The sequence below is a fragment of the Pimephales promelas genome, chromosome 11 (genome assembly GCF_988280905.1).
Source record: "Pimephales promelas chromosome 11, fPimPro1.hap1.1, whole genome shotgun sequence".
Classification (NCBI taxonomy): domain Eukaryota; kingdom Metazoa; phylum Chordata; class Actinopteri; order Cypriniformes; family Leuciscidae; genus Pimephales; species Pimephales promelas.
In genome coordinates, this window is record NC_142779.1 from 3,561,540 (window position 1) to 3,575,775 (window position 14,236).

At 38.4% G+C, this 14,236-nt stretch overlaps 1 protein-coding gene across 3 annotated transcripts in view; it reads right to left on the reverse strand.

Annotated features, from left to right (window-relative positions):
• Positions 1-14,236, reverse strand: part of tmem63ba (transmembrane protein 63Ba) — a 32,345-nt gene that overhangs the window by 17,205 nt on the left and 904 nt on the right. For all 3 annotated transcript variants that reach the window (XM_039672271.2, XM_039672272.2, XM_039672270.2), the window contains exons 2-3: positions 2,108-2,332; positions 492-571 (exon numbers count right to left, since the gene is read on the reverse strand). In XM_039672271.2, the coding sequence (XP_039528205.1) occupies positions 492-571; positions 2,108-2,302 (275 nt within the window). In that variant the 5' untranslated portion in view covers positions 2,303-2,332. The remainder of the gene's footprint in view (positions 1-491; positions 572-2,107; positions 2,333-14,236) is intronic.

The window sequence follows — 14,236 nt, forward strand, 5'->3', positions numbered from 1 at the left end:
ATCGCTGGATGCGAGTGTGATTGAAAGGCAGGGTCATATTACTAATAGAATAAGACTAGCTGAGCTGTCTGAACAACCAATCCATTGGCTAAACCCATTATGCAGGAGGCGAGAGCATGCTGTTGTCTTACAGCATTCAGTGCATTCTCTTCTATTTCGACAAATCAAAGGTCTACATCAAGATTGATGAATCGAGTGTCCAGCTGTATATATTTAGTCTGGCAAAAAATGCTGGAAATGTTGGAAAGATGAGTGTTTATTTGGGGTTAGATTGGGGCCAAGAGCATGCTGTGAACGCAGCCAGCTGAGGCCGCAGTATGAGTCGCTGGAATAGGACTGTGCAAGTGCTGTCTTAATGGTTTTACAGTTTGTTTTTCATTGTACTTCAATGAAAATGACATCAAAACATTTGAAGGAATCAGGGCTACATTTATTTTTGTCTAATATTGTTTACTATAAAAAGCTACTGTATGGAACGTAATAGTTTTTACCTGTCGGCATCAGATACCAATGCGAGACGGCCATAATCCCACGCCACCTTCCTCAAGAGAGAGAACACACACAGCAGCACCTGGAGACCAGGAAGACACGTGTTACTAGCTATTCGTGTATTTTTCACAATCAGCAATGTCAACATAGGTGAATGCATAATATGATAACGAACACGGTTAGTGAACTAGACTAGTGAACAATTTCAGTGTAAAAGTAAGATCGTATGAAGTAACATTACTGTAGCCTACTAAACGTGTCTGGAAATGTGTATAAACAATATGATAGTAGTGTGGTGATGCCTTTAGTCAGTAGATCTAGTAAATAAAATAAGTTACATCCTAAAGCACCTGGAACATTCTTTTGTATCCATTTCATGTTTCATGTAGTTTACCTTGCTAGTTCACTAGAGTTTACTAATATGTTTCCAATGTTGATCCGCGTTTTCGTCCGGAGTCGATCAGATTCACGTTTTGCCTGACGAGCTTCAGCAGATAAAACTTTTTTTTATTTTTTATATTTATGTGGAGTTTGTGTTTGAGTCTGTGTCGTGCTGGCGGCAGGACGTTTTGGGCTGTTATCAGACTCCATGTCGTCAGCTGAAGAGACTGTAATAAGGATAGAGAGGCTCGGGAGCGCGCTTGCACGTCACATCTGATGGATTTCGCAGGGAAATCCGACCAGGAGACCTCACTTATAAATATGAATATTGGCCTTCAGAGGTAATAGCAAAACCCGAAAAGTGGATCATTGCAGTGTGTGATTACAACCCCTTCAAACACAGGCAATAAAAAAGGATTCATTTTATATACGTGAGCCATACGCATTAGATGTTAAGCCATCGGTCTGTGGGCATGAGGCGGAGACTAACTCATAGTAGTCAATGAACTAACTGGGTTAAGAGAATGTCCACCACACCACCAGAGAAAAGTTTTTCACTTTCACCGGAAGATTGAGTTTACAATAAAATCTATAACATGCATTTCCAAAATCGTTTCGTCGATCTACGAACGCCGATCCATGTGCGCTGGTGAGATGTGAATAAGGTGATAAGGTGAGCGCGAACAGTTGGCTACAAGTACATATTGAAGAGAAGAAAATAGTTTGTGTTTCTTCCGGAAACAACGGACCATATGAGATTCTGCACAGTTCAGCGCACTTGGATCGGCGTTCGTACATCGACTGGTAGAGACTATTCTTCAAAGATGGCTTCTTCCTGTTTTCGCGAAGTTGACTGTGTGTATAAAACATCTTCTTATTAAACTGTATGGACACTGACAAAGTTCTCAATGCTTCGGTTTGAATTTAGGGACCCTTATTATGCTACCGTGTTAGTGTGGGGCTATTTTGAGCCTTGTTAGTGGTAATAACAAGCGATTTTTATTTGTCATTACTCGATGCCCTATCATCTGGCATTATACTAGTGTTGTAGGCTAAACTGTTTTTAGAGATAAAACTATTTACATTCGGCAATCATGAAAACAAATCTCAGATAACGGTTGACTTGGTAGCAATGTGTAATTAGACCAAAGGTTCATTTTGCGCGGGAGTTGTCCTTTAAATGACAAACTCGTGGCAGATGAAGAGAAATGGAAAATTGTAGGCTTGTGATACGCACCAAGAAGCACATGAAGTCAAGGGCGAGTACGGTGGGCACTCCTCCGAAGGGCAGGCCCTGGAGCACGGTGCTGCGGATCCGGCCCGTATAGCAGTAGTCCTTGGAGCTGTTGGAGCTGGAGCAGTTGTGCTGGCCTGTGCAGACCTCAGCTTCACTGCTCACAGCCATCATGAGCAAAACTAAGACAATCAGCATCCTCAGTACTGCTGCATCCTGAAACTCCACCTGTTAGGAGACAAGAGGAAGAGCGATATGAATAATGGTGCATTCACGTGCTATGGAAAAGATGATCATTTCCACTTGTGAACTGGTATTTACCAGTGTGTTGCATTCAAGTGCTTTTGTTGTCGATCCAGACCTGTTATTTAGCTAAAACTATTTTAGATTTATTAAGTCATCTGCTACTGCAAGAAGATGATTTATCAAACTCAAACGGAAAACAATATGCTATTTTCTAGATCATGAATTGAACATTACCATTCACAACTCTCACGTTGCTCTCCGCCATTTTGAAAAGGTCAAAGGTTATCTCATCTCGGCAAATCATGTATCAAAATATTCTACGAGCTGGAAAATACCACATGAGAGGGTGGCTTTATGTATTCATCAATTACCATCGCACGTGAACGCACCATAACTTTCAGGGGTATACTTGCATATAGATGATGACAGAAATCGCCAAAAAGCTCTAATACTGATCACCTGGTCTTTAAAGGGATAGTTATGGGAAAACAAAAGGAAAAATAGTCAACATCAACTGGAGTGTCGAGTCTGTCATCCTGCCTGACATCTTTCATGTTTGCAAAAGATCGAAATTCATAGAAATGTTTTTTTTGGGGGGGTGGGTGTGTTAACTAATCCTTTAAGAAATGGCATATAGAATTAAGAATAAGGCCTAATTATCTGAACATATTTAAAGCTCAAAAAGGCTGAAATAATTGTAAACAATGAATCTGGCCTTGCTTTCATCTGAAAGCAATAAGAACGGTTTTGCAAAGTATCTTACAGGAAAGACTGGTTCTGTAACATTGAACACATCAAAACAAATCAGCAGTCACAGCTCAATATCAGGAATCTGCCTCGTGAGTCGTAGTCTCAGCCTCAGACGTCACGCCCACGGAACGTTGGCTAAACGTCTGATGCATATGGTACACTTAACTGGAAACACTTCAGGAATGTCGAAGTCGTCATCTGATTGGTTGAATTTTATCGGATTTCCGGGGGGCGTCAGTGTCGCGTTTATTTTCGGTCCGCCGGGAAACAAAGGGCAGAAGTGTGATTGCGGAAGAAAAACTGTTGTGTTTATGAGTGACAATGAGCATTAATCAAGATCAGCTAAACGTAGTTGTATGTCCCCTCCTATCGATTATGGAAGATCAAGTGAAGTGCTTAATTGCGAAGGGGATATCAGCCGCGTTTGTGGGCAAACATGAAACAACAGACGCTGACATCGCAGCTGGCCGAGATTCAGTATTCATATATAGGGCGCACACTGGATTATAAGGTGCATAAGATACTGCAGAGTCAAACGTTTGACTGTTCAATGTGTATTCAATGTGCGGCGGCTCGCTGACAGCTAACGTTACAGCTGGCTGTTTTGAATGAGACGAGCCGGTTACTGTGAACGGGGAGCGCTTTATGAACATAACTGTGACGCACGAGCAGCGCCGGGGACAGTGTGTCTGAGTGAGCGCTCGTGAGCACGTGATTTACACACATAACCTGATTTATACGAGGTTGAACTGGCCGTGTGACAAAGCGGGCATAAGATGGACATGAGCGCGAGTTCGTGGGTGAATTTAATAACGCGGACCGTTGTTAACGAGCGCCTCCGGTGACTGCTGCTGACTGACTTGTTGCACGTCGGTCTGATGTTGTGGGGACATTTCCACGCCCCGAAACGTGACGCTGAATGAAACGAACTGTAATTGGTTGTTTGACATGTCGGTCAAACGGCCTTATGGGCGGGCCTTGGCCAAAGAAAGTGCTATGAATGGGCTCTATGCACGGCGTTATTTCCGGTGAAGGGATGAGGATGCTCGATAACTTCCGCCGATCATAGAGTCCAATGCAATACCGAGAATTTATATTGAATTTTATACTCCATGGTTATGCTAATGAAACGTTAGTCACAAAAACAGATAAAACAGACACCCCTCGTTGTGTTTATGCTTCTTTTTAAAATTATATTAAATAAACATAACTATATATAAAATTACATCTAAACGCATGTACGTTTCGTTTCAAAGACGGGAGGACATTAAATATTGAAGACTCTGCCATAATCCCGTTTTCTCCGGTTTTCCTCCGCTTTAATCTACACAACCGGAAATGGACGAGCATCCTTACGTCAAATGCGGAACTTATGCGTGCATATAGCCCATTCCAGACCTTCAGCCGTCAGTCTGAAGGTCTGGCTACGCGAGACTACGTGAGTCGTGACTATGACGTCTAAAGGTGTAACTTGGCGAATTATGTAGTTGCATGAAAGCTTTGCTGTGAGTGACTGACAACTCATCTCTACATTAAGAGATCTGTGGAGCTCCAAGTCTGTGCATGCTGTGCTCTGCTACCGCTGGCTCAACACAGACACATCTATATTCCTCCTACAGTGAGATCAGCCACTAAACCGTTTGACAATGGACAAACAGAGGCCGAGCCATCTCTCTGAGGCAAAATGCACCAACTGTACCAAGTTCTTCCCGAGGGAACACGGTCTAAAATAGCCAGACAGTAATATGCATTTCAAATACTAAGGAATATTTCACAGTAAATAAAAATGTTTTTCTTTCTTCTGTGAAACACAATTGGATCACAATTGGATGCAATTTTTGATCTGCATAGCTTTTTCCATTTTTTTCCCTCAACCAAATAAACTCCATAACAGTATTATAAAAGTAGTAGTTTACAGATAATACAGGTTTGAAACTACATGGTGAGTGTGAGAAAATATATTCAATTCCTTTAATTTGATAACTTGCCACATTTAGTTCATTTGGGCATGGGCTTTTGGTTTGTTTCTTTTCAGTTACCTGTTTGCTTCTAGTTTCCCACAACTAATCATTTTTTAACAAGCACACTTGTCTGTATTTAGTTCATTATCACTGTGTATTCTACATTCAGTTCTTTGTCCGGTATTGTTTGTGTGTTTCGTGTCTTTGTGTATTGCCTAAGTTTACTTTGTTCATCATTTGACTAAGATGTTAGAAATAGGCTCCATTAAATCAGGGTTATTATAGTTAAAACTAAAACATTAAACATTTTTGTTACTTGAAATAAAATAAAGGTTAACTAAAATAAAATGCATATGAAACCTTTCATTTTTATTTTTTCAGCTAGCTAATAAAATATTGAAATCAAATTGAAAAAAAATAATAATAAAAACTGTAGACATTTAACATAATAGTAACTAATATAAACGACAAAAACGCACTAAAACTTTAAAAATAAACAAACAAAAAAAAATTAACAACTAGAATAGTAAAATAATACTGCTTTAAATATGCAATAAAGTGGGGTTCATTTGAACCGATTGGCACCCATTGCCTATGTGAGTGAGTTTAACAAATATTATTTCAGATATATGAATATATTTAATCTGCTGGTCATTTGCTAATATATTGTTCAAAGGATGCAAGGAATCCACTAAAGCAACAAAATACACACACATTGGCTGTCCAGTGTGAATTAATGTCAGAGTTATGTTAACCGTGACAGCAGGACTCTGACTTTTCCAATGGAAAATACAGCAAATAAGGGTGATGGGGGAGAGAAAGTCACACGCTGCGTTTCATAACAAACCAAACTCTGTGCCAAGCCAGCTCAAGGTGAGGTTAGTTATCATCTCTGACAACAATTCACTTCCAAATTCCAATACTTTATAAGGAAAGACTTTATAAATAATTGTTTAACAGCAGCATTCCTGTTAAAAAAAACAAAAAAAAAAAACTACATTACCCTTGCTTCTTCAAAGAAATCTCCACCAATCAGAGAATCGTGACCAGAAATTAGCGCTAAAAAACACTTTAGCTTTATTTATTTCACTTTATTTTATTCAAATATATAACTATATATTTCTGTACTTTGTCTTTTTCTTTCAAATAGTTTATAACTATTTGTATATATGGCTATAACTCTTAAATAGGCCTATGTCACGAAAAAATTGAAGACCGGAAGTAGGTCTTTTAGTTGGGATACGGCTCTTCCGATTAGCTTTTTACAATGACGGAGTCCGATAGATACCGCTGGACCAAATCTCTCCGCAACCTGCCTGAAGTCACATATGACGATGTGATTCGGATGTTAAATGAAAGCTCTCAAGTGGGAACGCGTGTGAAAGCTGAGGTATGGCTGCCTACGTCCTGATGCAGAGCAACACGGTACACTACAACAACAGCCGCGGGTAGCTCTAGCCGGTAAACGTTTCTATGGTAACGGCGAGTTGGACCAATCAGCAGACTTTGCTATTATACTTAGGATTGTGGGTAGTGTAGTTTTTTTTATATAAGATCGTGGATAAAAAATGTTTTACAAACTTATAGCTTCAACAGGAGCAAAAACCTTCGTTTCACAACCTCATAGCTCGTGGTCAGTCTACCTCGGATGGTTTAGACATTAGGGCTGATAATCTAAATCCTCATATCGAGAAATACTGTTGACCGGAAGTTCTGTATCCCTACATGTTGCGGAAGCAGGAAGTGTGACATAGGCCTATGAAGGCAACAAGAACATAAGACCGCTGAAAAAAGTGGGCGGACTCTTTTGCACATAGTCAGTGTTCTGGGTTTGTTCACACTTCTGCATTGTTACTGGCGCAGTTATTCACACAGAACAGAGTGAAACAGTTAAAAGGCCAGATTAGATCAATGATTTAACCGCATTCAATTCAACGTATTATTGAATTAATCGCAAATGTAAACGCATTTGGCAGATTTAGAACAGTTCCTTTGGGACAGATGGCTGGGACATCCACCCCGCTGCTGTTCTTCTGAACTCAACGCTAATGCCGAGTCATGAAAACAAACAGCGCATGACAGCAAACGTTACAAGCTTGTGACAGCCAAGCTCTAATAAAAGCATCAGGTTGCAAATGATCCATATTACAGAGACTTATTCACTGACTGACTGACTGCCTTTACTTATGTTCAATTAAGTGCTGCCACACAGACAGATCTTGTGATTTCCTGGCATCAGCATGCTCAAAAACACATACTGCTGAGCAGTGCTCTGTCCGACAGCCAGAAGACTGAATATATAACGGTCAGTCTCATCTTGACAAACCAAGGCCTTATGTTGACATCCTCCTGATGATGTCGTAAGGTTGAGCGCTGATAGATTTTCGCTCTTTCAGCTGTTTTTCAATGTGGTCAACAGATCAATGAGAGAACTGATTCTGAAGAGTTCACTGGAAACTGCAACAAAGCAGCATACGCCTTCCCGAAACATGTAGACACTTGTTAAGTTCTGACCTCAACAATTTTGACAGCGCTACAAATCACTTCTGATTTGTTTGTTATATTCAATTATTTATCTGGCTCACAGTCTTGAGTTCATATTATCGATTAAGCCTTGCTTCAAGTGAAGAGAAGGCTACTCCAGTCTATGTTGATAAGGGAACTTTAAAGCATATGAGAATATCAGACAAAAAAAAAAAAAAAAAATGATGTAACATGTGTCCAGCGCTTCTGCTGAAACATTTAATCTATAGCAGCTGCTCTGACCTCGTTCGTGCAAGTCTCATTACACTGGGCTCAGCATAACTCACATGATCTTTACCAGTAAAGTTCATCTAAGGCCAACAGGTCACGTTAGAGTATTGATCTGTACAAGTTCACAACACCTGCAGCATTTACTAATATCAAACTTGGGCAAAATTGAGAATTTAAAAACTGGTTTCCATCCCATTCAAATCATGAGTGTGAATTCGAATTGTGATGCTGAACTGGACTCACAGGAAAAGCATGTCCCTCCAGGATTTCGAGATTTTTTTTATGCAAAACAAACAAAGTCCATGATATTTGGGGCAGATTTTGGGCCTAGAGTCAGTAGACGCATCATTTGACATCATTGCAACACGCATTCAGCCAAAACCCACTTCGAATCGATCGTTAAACTTCTGTTTGCATCATTGCTTCGGCAATGCATCTGTCACTCCCAGTCAGTCAACCGCCACAATCCTGCTCCCACTGTAAACACACACACAAGAAGTGCACACAGCTGCACACTCTGAGTGACATCTTTTCCATCAACCGGTTCAATTTATCAACATGCTGCGTAAAACAGTCTCACGCACTCTGAACAATCCTACTAGAACTATAGGAGATGCTAAATCAAAATGTAAATTCACTCTCTGACAGTACAGTACACTATAAAAATGAATATGCTTTATCTAATAAATAAAATTGTGGCAACAGATTACAAGCGATATTATTAATTGAATTGAACAAATCAGAATTGAGTAATAATTAATCAAATTATTACTTAAAAGTTAACCATTTAAAACGAGTAAAGTTTAAACCAAATAATTTAACAAAAATATCCGAATAACAGACAGACGTCAAAGATTAATTAAGAGCTCTTTATTCCTGATGTTAACAAGCAGAATCACTGAAGGACAAAACCGTCATTTTAAAACAAACCTAAAACGAACACTGATAATGGTGACTTAAATGTACTTTTTTGTACATTTTACTCATCTTAAATGGTTAACTTTTAAGGAATTTTTTTTTTTTACTCAATTCTATTGTTAAATTGAATTAATAATATTGCTTTTAATCTGTTTTAAACAATTTTTTTGATTAGATAAAGCGCATTCATTTTTACAGTGTATGTGACGCTTATGGAACAGCCGTGATACATCGAAAACCCAAACTGAGCAAAAATAACAATTTGGTGCAGTTATTCAATTGTATATGGCCAAAAATATAAATTAATGAGATTTTTATAACAGTATAGCATTACTGACATAAAATGCATAATATAATTTGGCATTCTATATTTCCAAACAACATGTCTTAAGACGATATTTTAATGCTTGGTTTTATAATGAAATCTCTGCAATTTTTATTGTGGGGGAAAAACACAATGTAATGCAGAATACACCTACAATGATGTTTGAGAGACGAACACGAACACGTAAACATTCATTAAAAGCCTGTTCTATCATTATTTAACACATTTAACAATTTTTTAATGCTAATGATTTTGCTCGTAATACCATCTAATGTTTCTTGAGATGTGTCTATGGTAATGTTTAAGGGCGATTCATTCATAATAAAGTATATGGACAGAAATTTTATGAATTTTTTATTTATTAATTTTATTTTTTTAATTATAATTCAATTTCATGGTATTTGTAACATAATTCTGAATGTCGCACAACCGCAAATAATACATTAGCATTTCTAATTTTTCAATTGAGAGTTACATCATCAGCAAGTGACCTTGGATCAGCTGAAACAACTGTTATTGCGTGTACAATCCTAATAAACAAATAAACAAACGAGTGATTTCTACACCCCAAACACTATCATTCTGCAATGCTAACATATAATCACCTTTATGCCCTGTAGGACTAGTTTGGCTTTCACAAGAAACACAGGCAAATCGAATTGCTTTGGATAAGAACCTGCCATGCCGTTCAGATAATGTGTTCTTTAGGGTTGTTGGCCTCAAGGTGAAAGGATGTAGTCGCTCATTAACCACATTACAAGAGTGAAGTAATACTGGCACCATTTCATCGTGCTAACAGCAGAGCTGTAAATAACATATTACAACATCATATCCAAGGTCAAAGTGTATCCACTTCACAAACACTATCGGCAGTCTTAAAGGGAATACTAGAATACTTTCATAGAGTTTGTTTCACTGGACTGTAATATATAATCCGCCACTCGTTTACTGTGGCATCACTGTCTGCTACTGGATTTCATCACCTGTCTCTACCAATGAAATATATATTACCTGATCAAGTGCTGAACACTTTGCCACGTGTAATCTCAATCTTAATTTTCATATACCTTTGCCTGAATACAACTGTCGAGTGTCTCCTGTTTCAGCAAGTATTGTCATGTCCAGTGACAGGATTTAAAAAGGGGGTCCTCTATTATGCTTTTCCACTTTTTCAACTTTAGTGTGTAATGTTGCTGTAACCATCTGCAAGGTTACAAAACTCAAAGTCCACTCCAAAGGGAGATTTTTTTTTTGTTCATCTATGCTTAGTCTGCACATTTTATGGAGAACAGCTTGTTTTCTGTTGCTTTTGTAAGATGGTTCTGCGCCCTCCTACGCACTTCCGCTCAATTTCATTTTACTTTAGTACTACGTCTGGGATCGCTCCATATCCTTAGGTTTCCAGAAATCAATTTTTTGTAGGACCAATCAGCGAATAGAGGGAGTGGCTGAGAACGATGACGTTGATGTAAGCGCGTCAGTTTGAGTTCAGTAATGGCAGCAGAGAAAGACGTGAGAAAAGCTATTCGAACCGTTGTTGGAAAAGAAACTGCCGAATATACAGAATTTAAAGCCGGATTGTTGTCGTCTAACCTCTTGTTGCACAACGGAGGACCAAGTGAAGGAAGCAGAAAGTTTGGATGTTTGTGCTGGGCAGCTCGTGCACGATGACCGTGACATTTTGGACGGACGGTTTAGCCTGGTGTTCGCGGTGTTCGGAAGCCCCGAGTCCTGGCTGCTAAACTGTTGTTGAAGATCCGCTCAGGAGTCATGTCAGTCGCTCATATTCCCAACTGTAAATTTACTGATTCTTGTGATGAATAGAACATTTTGAGCCTCTTTGTGCACTCGTGCAGGAGGTTGGTGTGTCAGTTTTACATGTTGGAAATCATACAAATTGGTTGTGATTTTTTAAAAATAATTGTCATAAATAAAAATGTAAAAAAAAACCATACTTTGAAGATATTTGATTTTCAGTTTTATATGGCAATGGTTGATTTTTTTTTACTAAAAAAACTAAATGCCACATAAAAATGTACAAACAAACGTTGAAGACCATAATTAAGGTAATTAAGAAACAATAAGACGTAATATGACAAATTGTTGTTTATTACACATCTGCAGATAGAGACAGACTGATCATTCACTGTAGCTCATACAGCATTTGCGGCAGATCAGAAAACGACCACAGCGGCGTATTTGTAATGATTAGACACAGCAGCTTCCACCGTTGAATGTATATATCACCGTCCTTCGTGTCAAATATACATTTCGAATTAATAATTGTTCCTAGATTAACAAAACCTGCGGCGCTCGTTGACTGAAATCCTATTGTAAACATAATCCTCTGATCATTCGGACTTGTTGTTTCCAGCCATTTCAGCGCGTGACATACGTCACTCACGACACCCCGTTAGCGATTGGCTATGGCAGATCGTGAGTGACTTTGGGCAGATCCAATAGATTTGAACTTTAATAGTGAACCCGCCTACAAGGAAGGAAACGTTTCTCAATGGAGCGGTTCCAGACTCTATGTGGAAATGAAAGGAACTAGAGTCTGGTTGAACCAGACTAAGATGGTTCCCCGCTCCTTAGAAAAACTAACCATGGTTTTATGATCGATTACTTTTTGTATTACCTTAGTTTTCCCACAAATTTCACGATTAAAGTGTGGATCGTATCTATAATGTGTAAGAAAATTCCCAAAAAAACATCCTGTGCTTGCAAAGTCTGTTCATGAAATCCGTTCTGGATGCTGCTCTTGTTCGTTAAAATTGTCAGGGTCTGAATCGGGCTCGAATTGGTTTGAAATAATAACCTTAATATTTACATTGGGACATTAGGGACTTTAAGCTGCTGATGGAACGCCAATGGCAGCAGGAAATTAACGGTGAACTGCCGTAGCTAAACGGTTCTCCCGTGGTAGACGGTTACAATAGAACTTCGCAAAGTAGCAGTTAAAGTCGCGCGTGCGCAATAGAACGCCAGAATGCCGTTGCCGTTCCACCAGAGGCTGTTGCTTAAAGTCCCTATTTCCCAAACACACGCTAAAGCTGTCAATCACAACACACTGGGCAAGCTAACCAATCACAGCACATTTCACAGCGGCTTGTTCGAGTCAGACTGGGGAGAGAGGCTGTAATAATGTAAAATAATGTGAAAAATAATGAACAATCAAGCATGAAAACATTCTAGTACATCCCAAAAACAAAATCAAGACCTCGTAAACAGGCTTAATAGGAGCCCTTTAAAAGATGACAACTGATGGCTGTGATATCCTGCACACCCTGAAAATATTATAAAACACAAATATAACATTTTTTCAGTTAAATTCGGATTAGTAAAACCTGCAGCATGCACAAATAAGATTCTTTTTTCACTGCAATTCATTACAGAGACTCATAGAGATATTTTTTTCTGAAATATTGCCCAGTGAAGACTAAGAGCAGTGATGGGCTGAAATATTGGCCAGACTGATACATGTGCTGAATAAAGCCATTTGAAAATAATCCACTGACCAAAAAACAAAACAAAAAAAAACCCTGTCCTTTTCAAAAGAGTTATTCACTCTTGTGCCAGAACGTTCTGAAATTAACCACCAGCCTTGTCAATGTTTATTAAACTACACTCTAAAAACAATCTGTGATATTTATGGTTAAAAAACAGCACCTGTGGTTGTCAGTTAAAATATACAGTGGCAACATCAGCTGTCAATGTATTTGGACTAAAATTATTTTATAGCAAAAATTATATTTCATTAACTGATATAATGTTAATAAACCAAAGTACTTAGATCTGTATTTAGCATCTTTATAATATTGACAACCAACATAAATAATACGCAAGTGGTAAAAATAAAGCCACATGATAAATGAAACCATTGAATTGTGGAGTTACAGGGAATTCTGGGAACTCTGATTACACTCTAAAAAATGCTGGGTTGTTTTAACCCAAATTAGTGTCAAATATGGACAAACCCAAATGTTGGGTTAAAATGTAATTTAAACATTTAACCCAATGGCTGAGTTTGTCCATATTTGACCCAAAGATGGGTTAAAACAACCCAGCATATTTAGAGTGTAGATCACAGTTTTTCTATTACTGTTTTTCACTGTATAAGAAAGGCAATTAACAGGATTTTACCATAGCAATTCAGTCTTTTACTGTTTCCAAAATAGGTTATTCTACGCCTACATTGTATAAAATAAATGTTTATTTTGTGTCAGCAAATGGAGCATGATCAGTCTTTCACCCTGGGCTCTCAATATCAGTATTGGCCATTGAGAACCAGTCAACCACTTATAAAGCACACCAAAGCCTGAGGGCAACGTTACTAAGGCTCATATGCAGGATAGCACATTTGAATCTTGTTTGCTATACCATGCAAACTGTATATTTGAGTCAGTGAGAAGACTGGGACATATGGTGAGCCCCAGGAGCAGTTGTTGCTTTGCTGAACAAGACACTTTGTAAGATATGAAATTCTCCTTAGTTGTATCAAACTCAGCCAAGCCCAAAGGATAAACTGCATTCTGACTCCAGAGACAATATTAAACTTGAAGTGAAGCGTTCATATGTTTGAAACGCACTGAAATGGTTTTAAAACTGTATCCAATTTCTAGAAGCCATCTTCAAGACACCAAAGAGCTCAATTTATTGATTTCGTTGCACTAAGCTCAGTGCCAGAGGCCAAATGCGAATGCAAAGATCAAACTGCTGCAGAACTGAGTGATTTGCCACAGGATAATCAAACTTGGCAGGCTGAAAGTTTTGTGGTTTTAACGTCACAAAATCATTGGGATACCAATAAACAACTAGTTAAACTCAAGGGACATGAAACATAAAAGTCAAAGTTACTAATTAGTGCACAAAACAAACAATAAACCATATAATCTTATTCTTCATTACTACAAAATCATGCAATTCTAAACTTTAGACCAGAAGCAGAACCCATAAGAGTATACTTGTGTGCAAGGGACACCAATGCTAATCCTTTAAACACAGCTTTAACTTTTCGTGTGAGGAGAAATACCCAATTTTTACGGTAAATGTGTTTATTAAAATATTAATATGTGGAAAATCTTTGTGTATGCATTAAGTAACATTTTTTGCCCTGCTCATTATAGTCCTGTACTACTTGTTTAAATCAATTAATCTCAATCAATTTATATTGTTTAT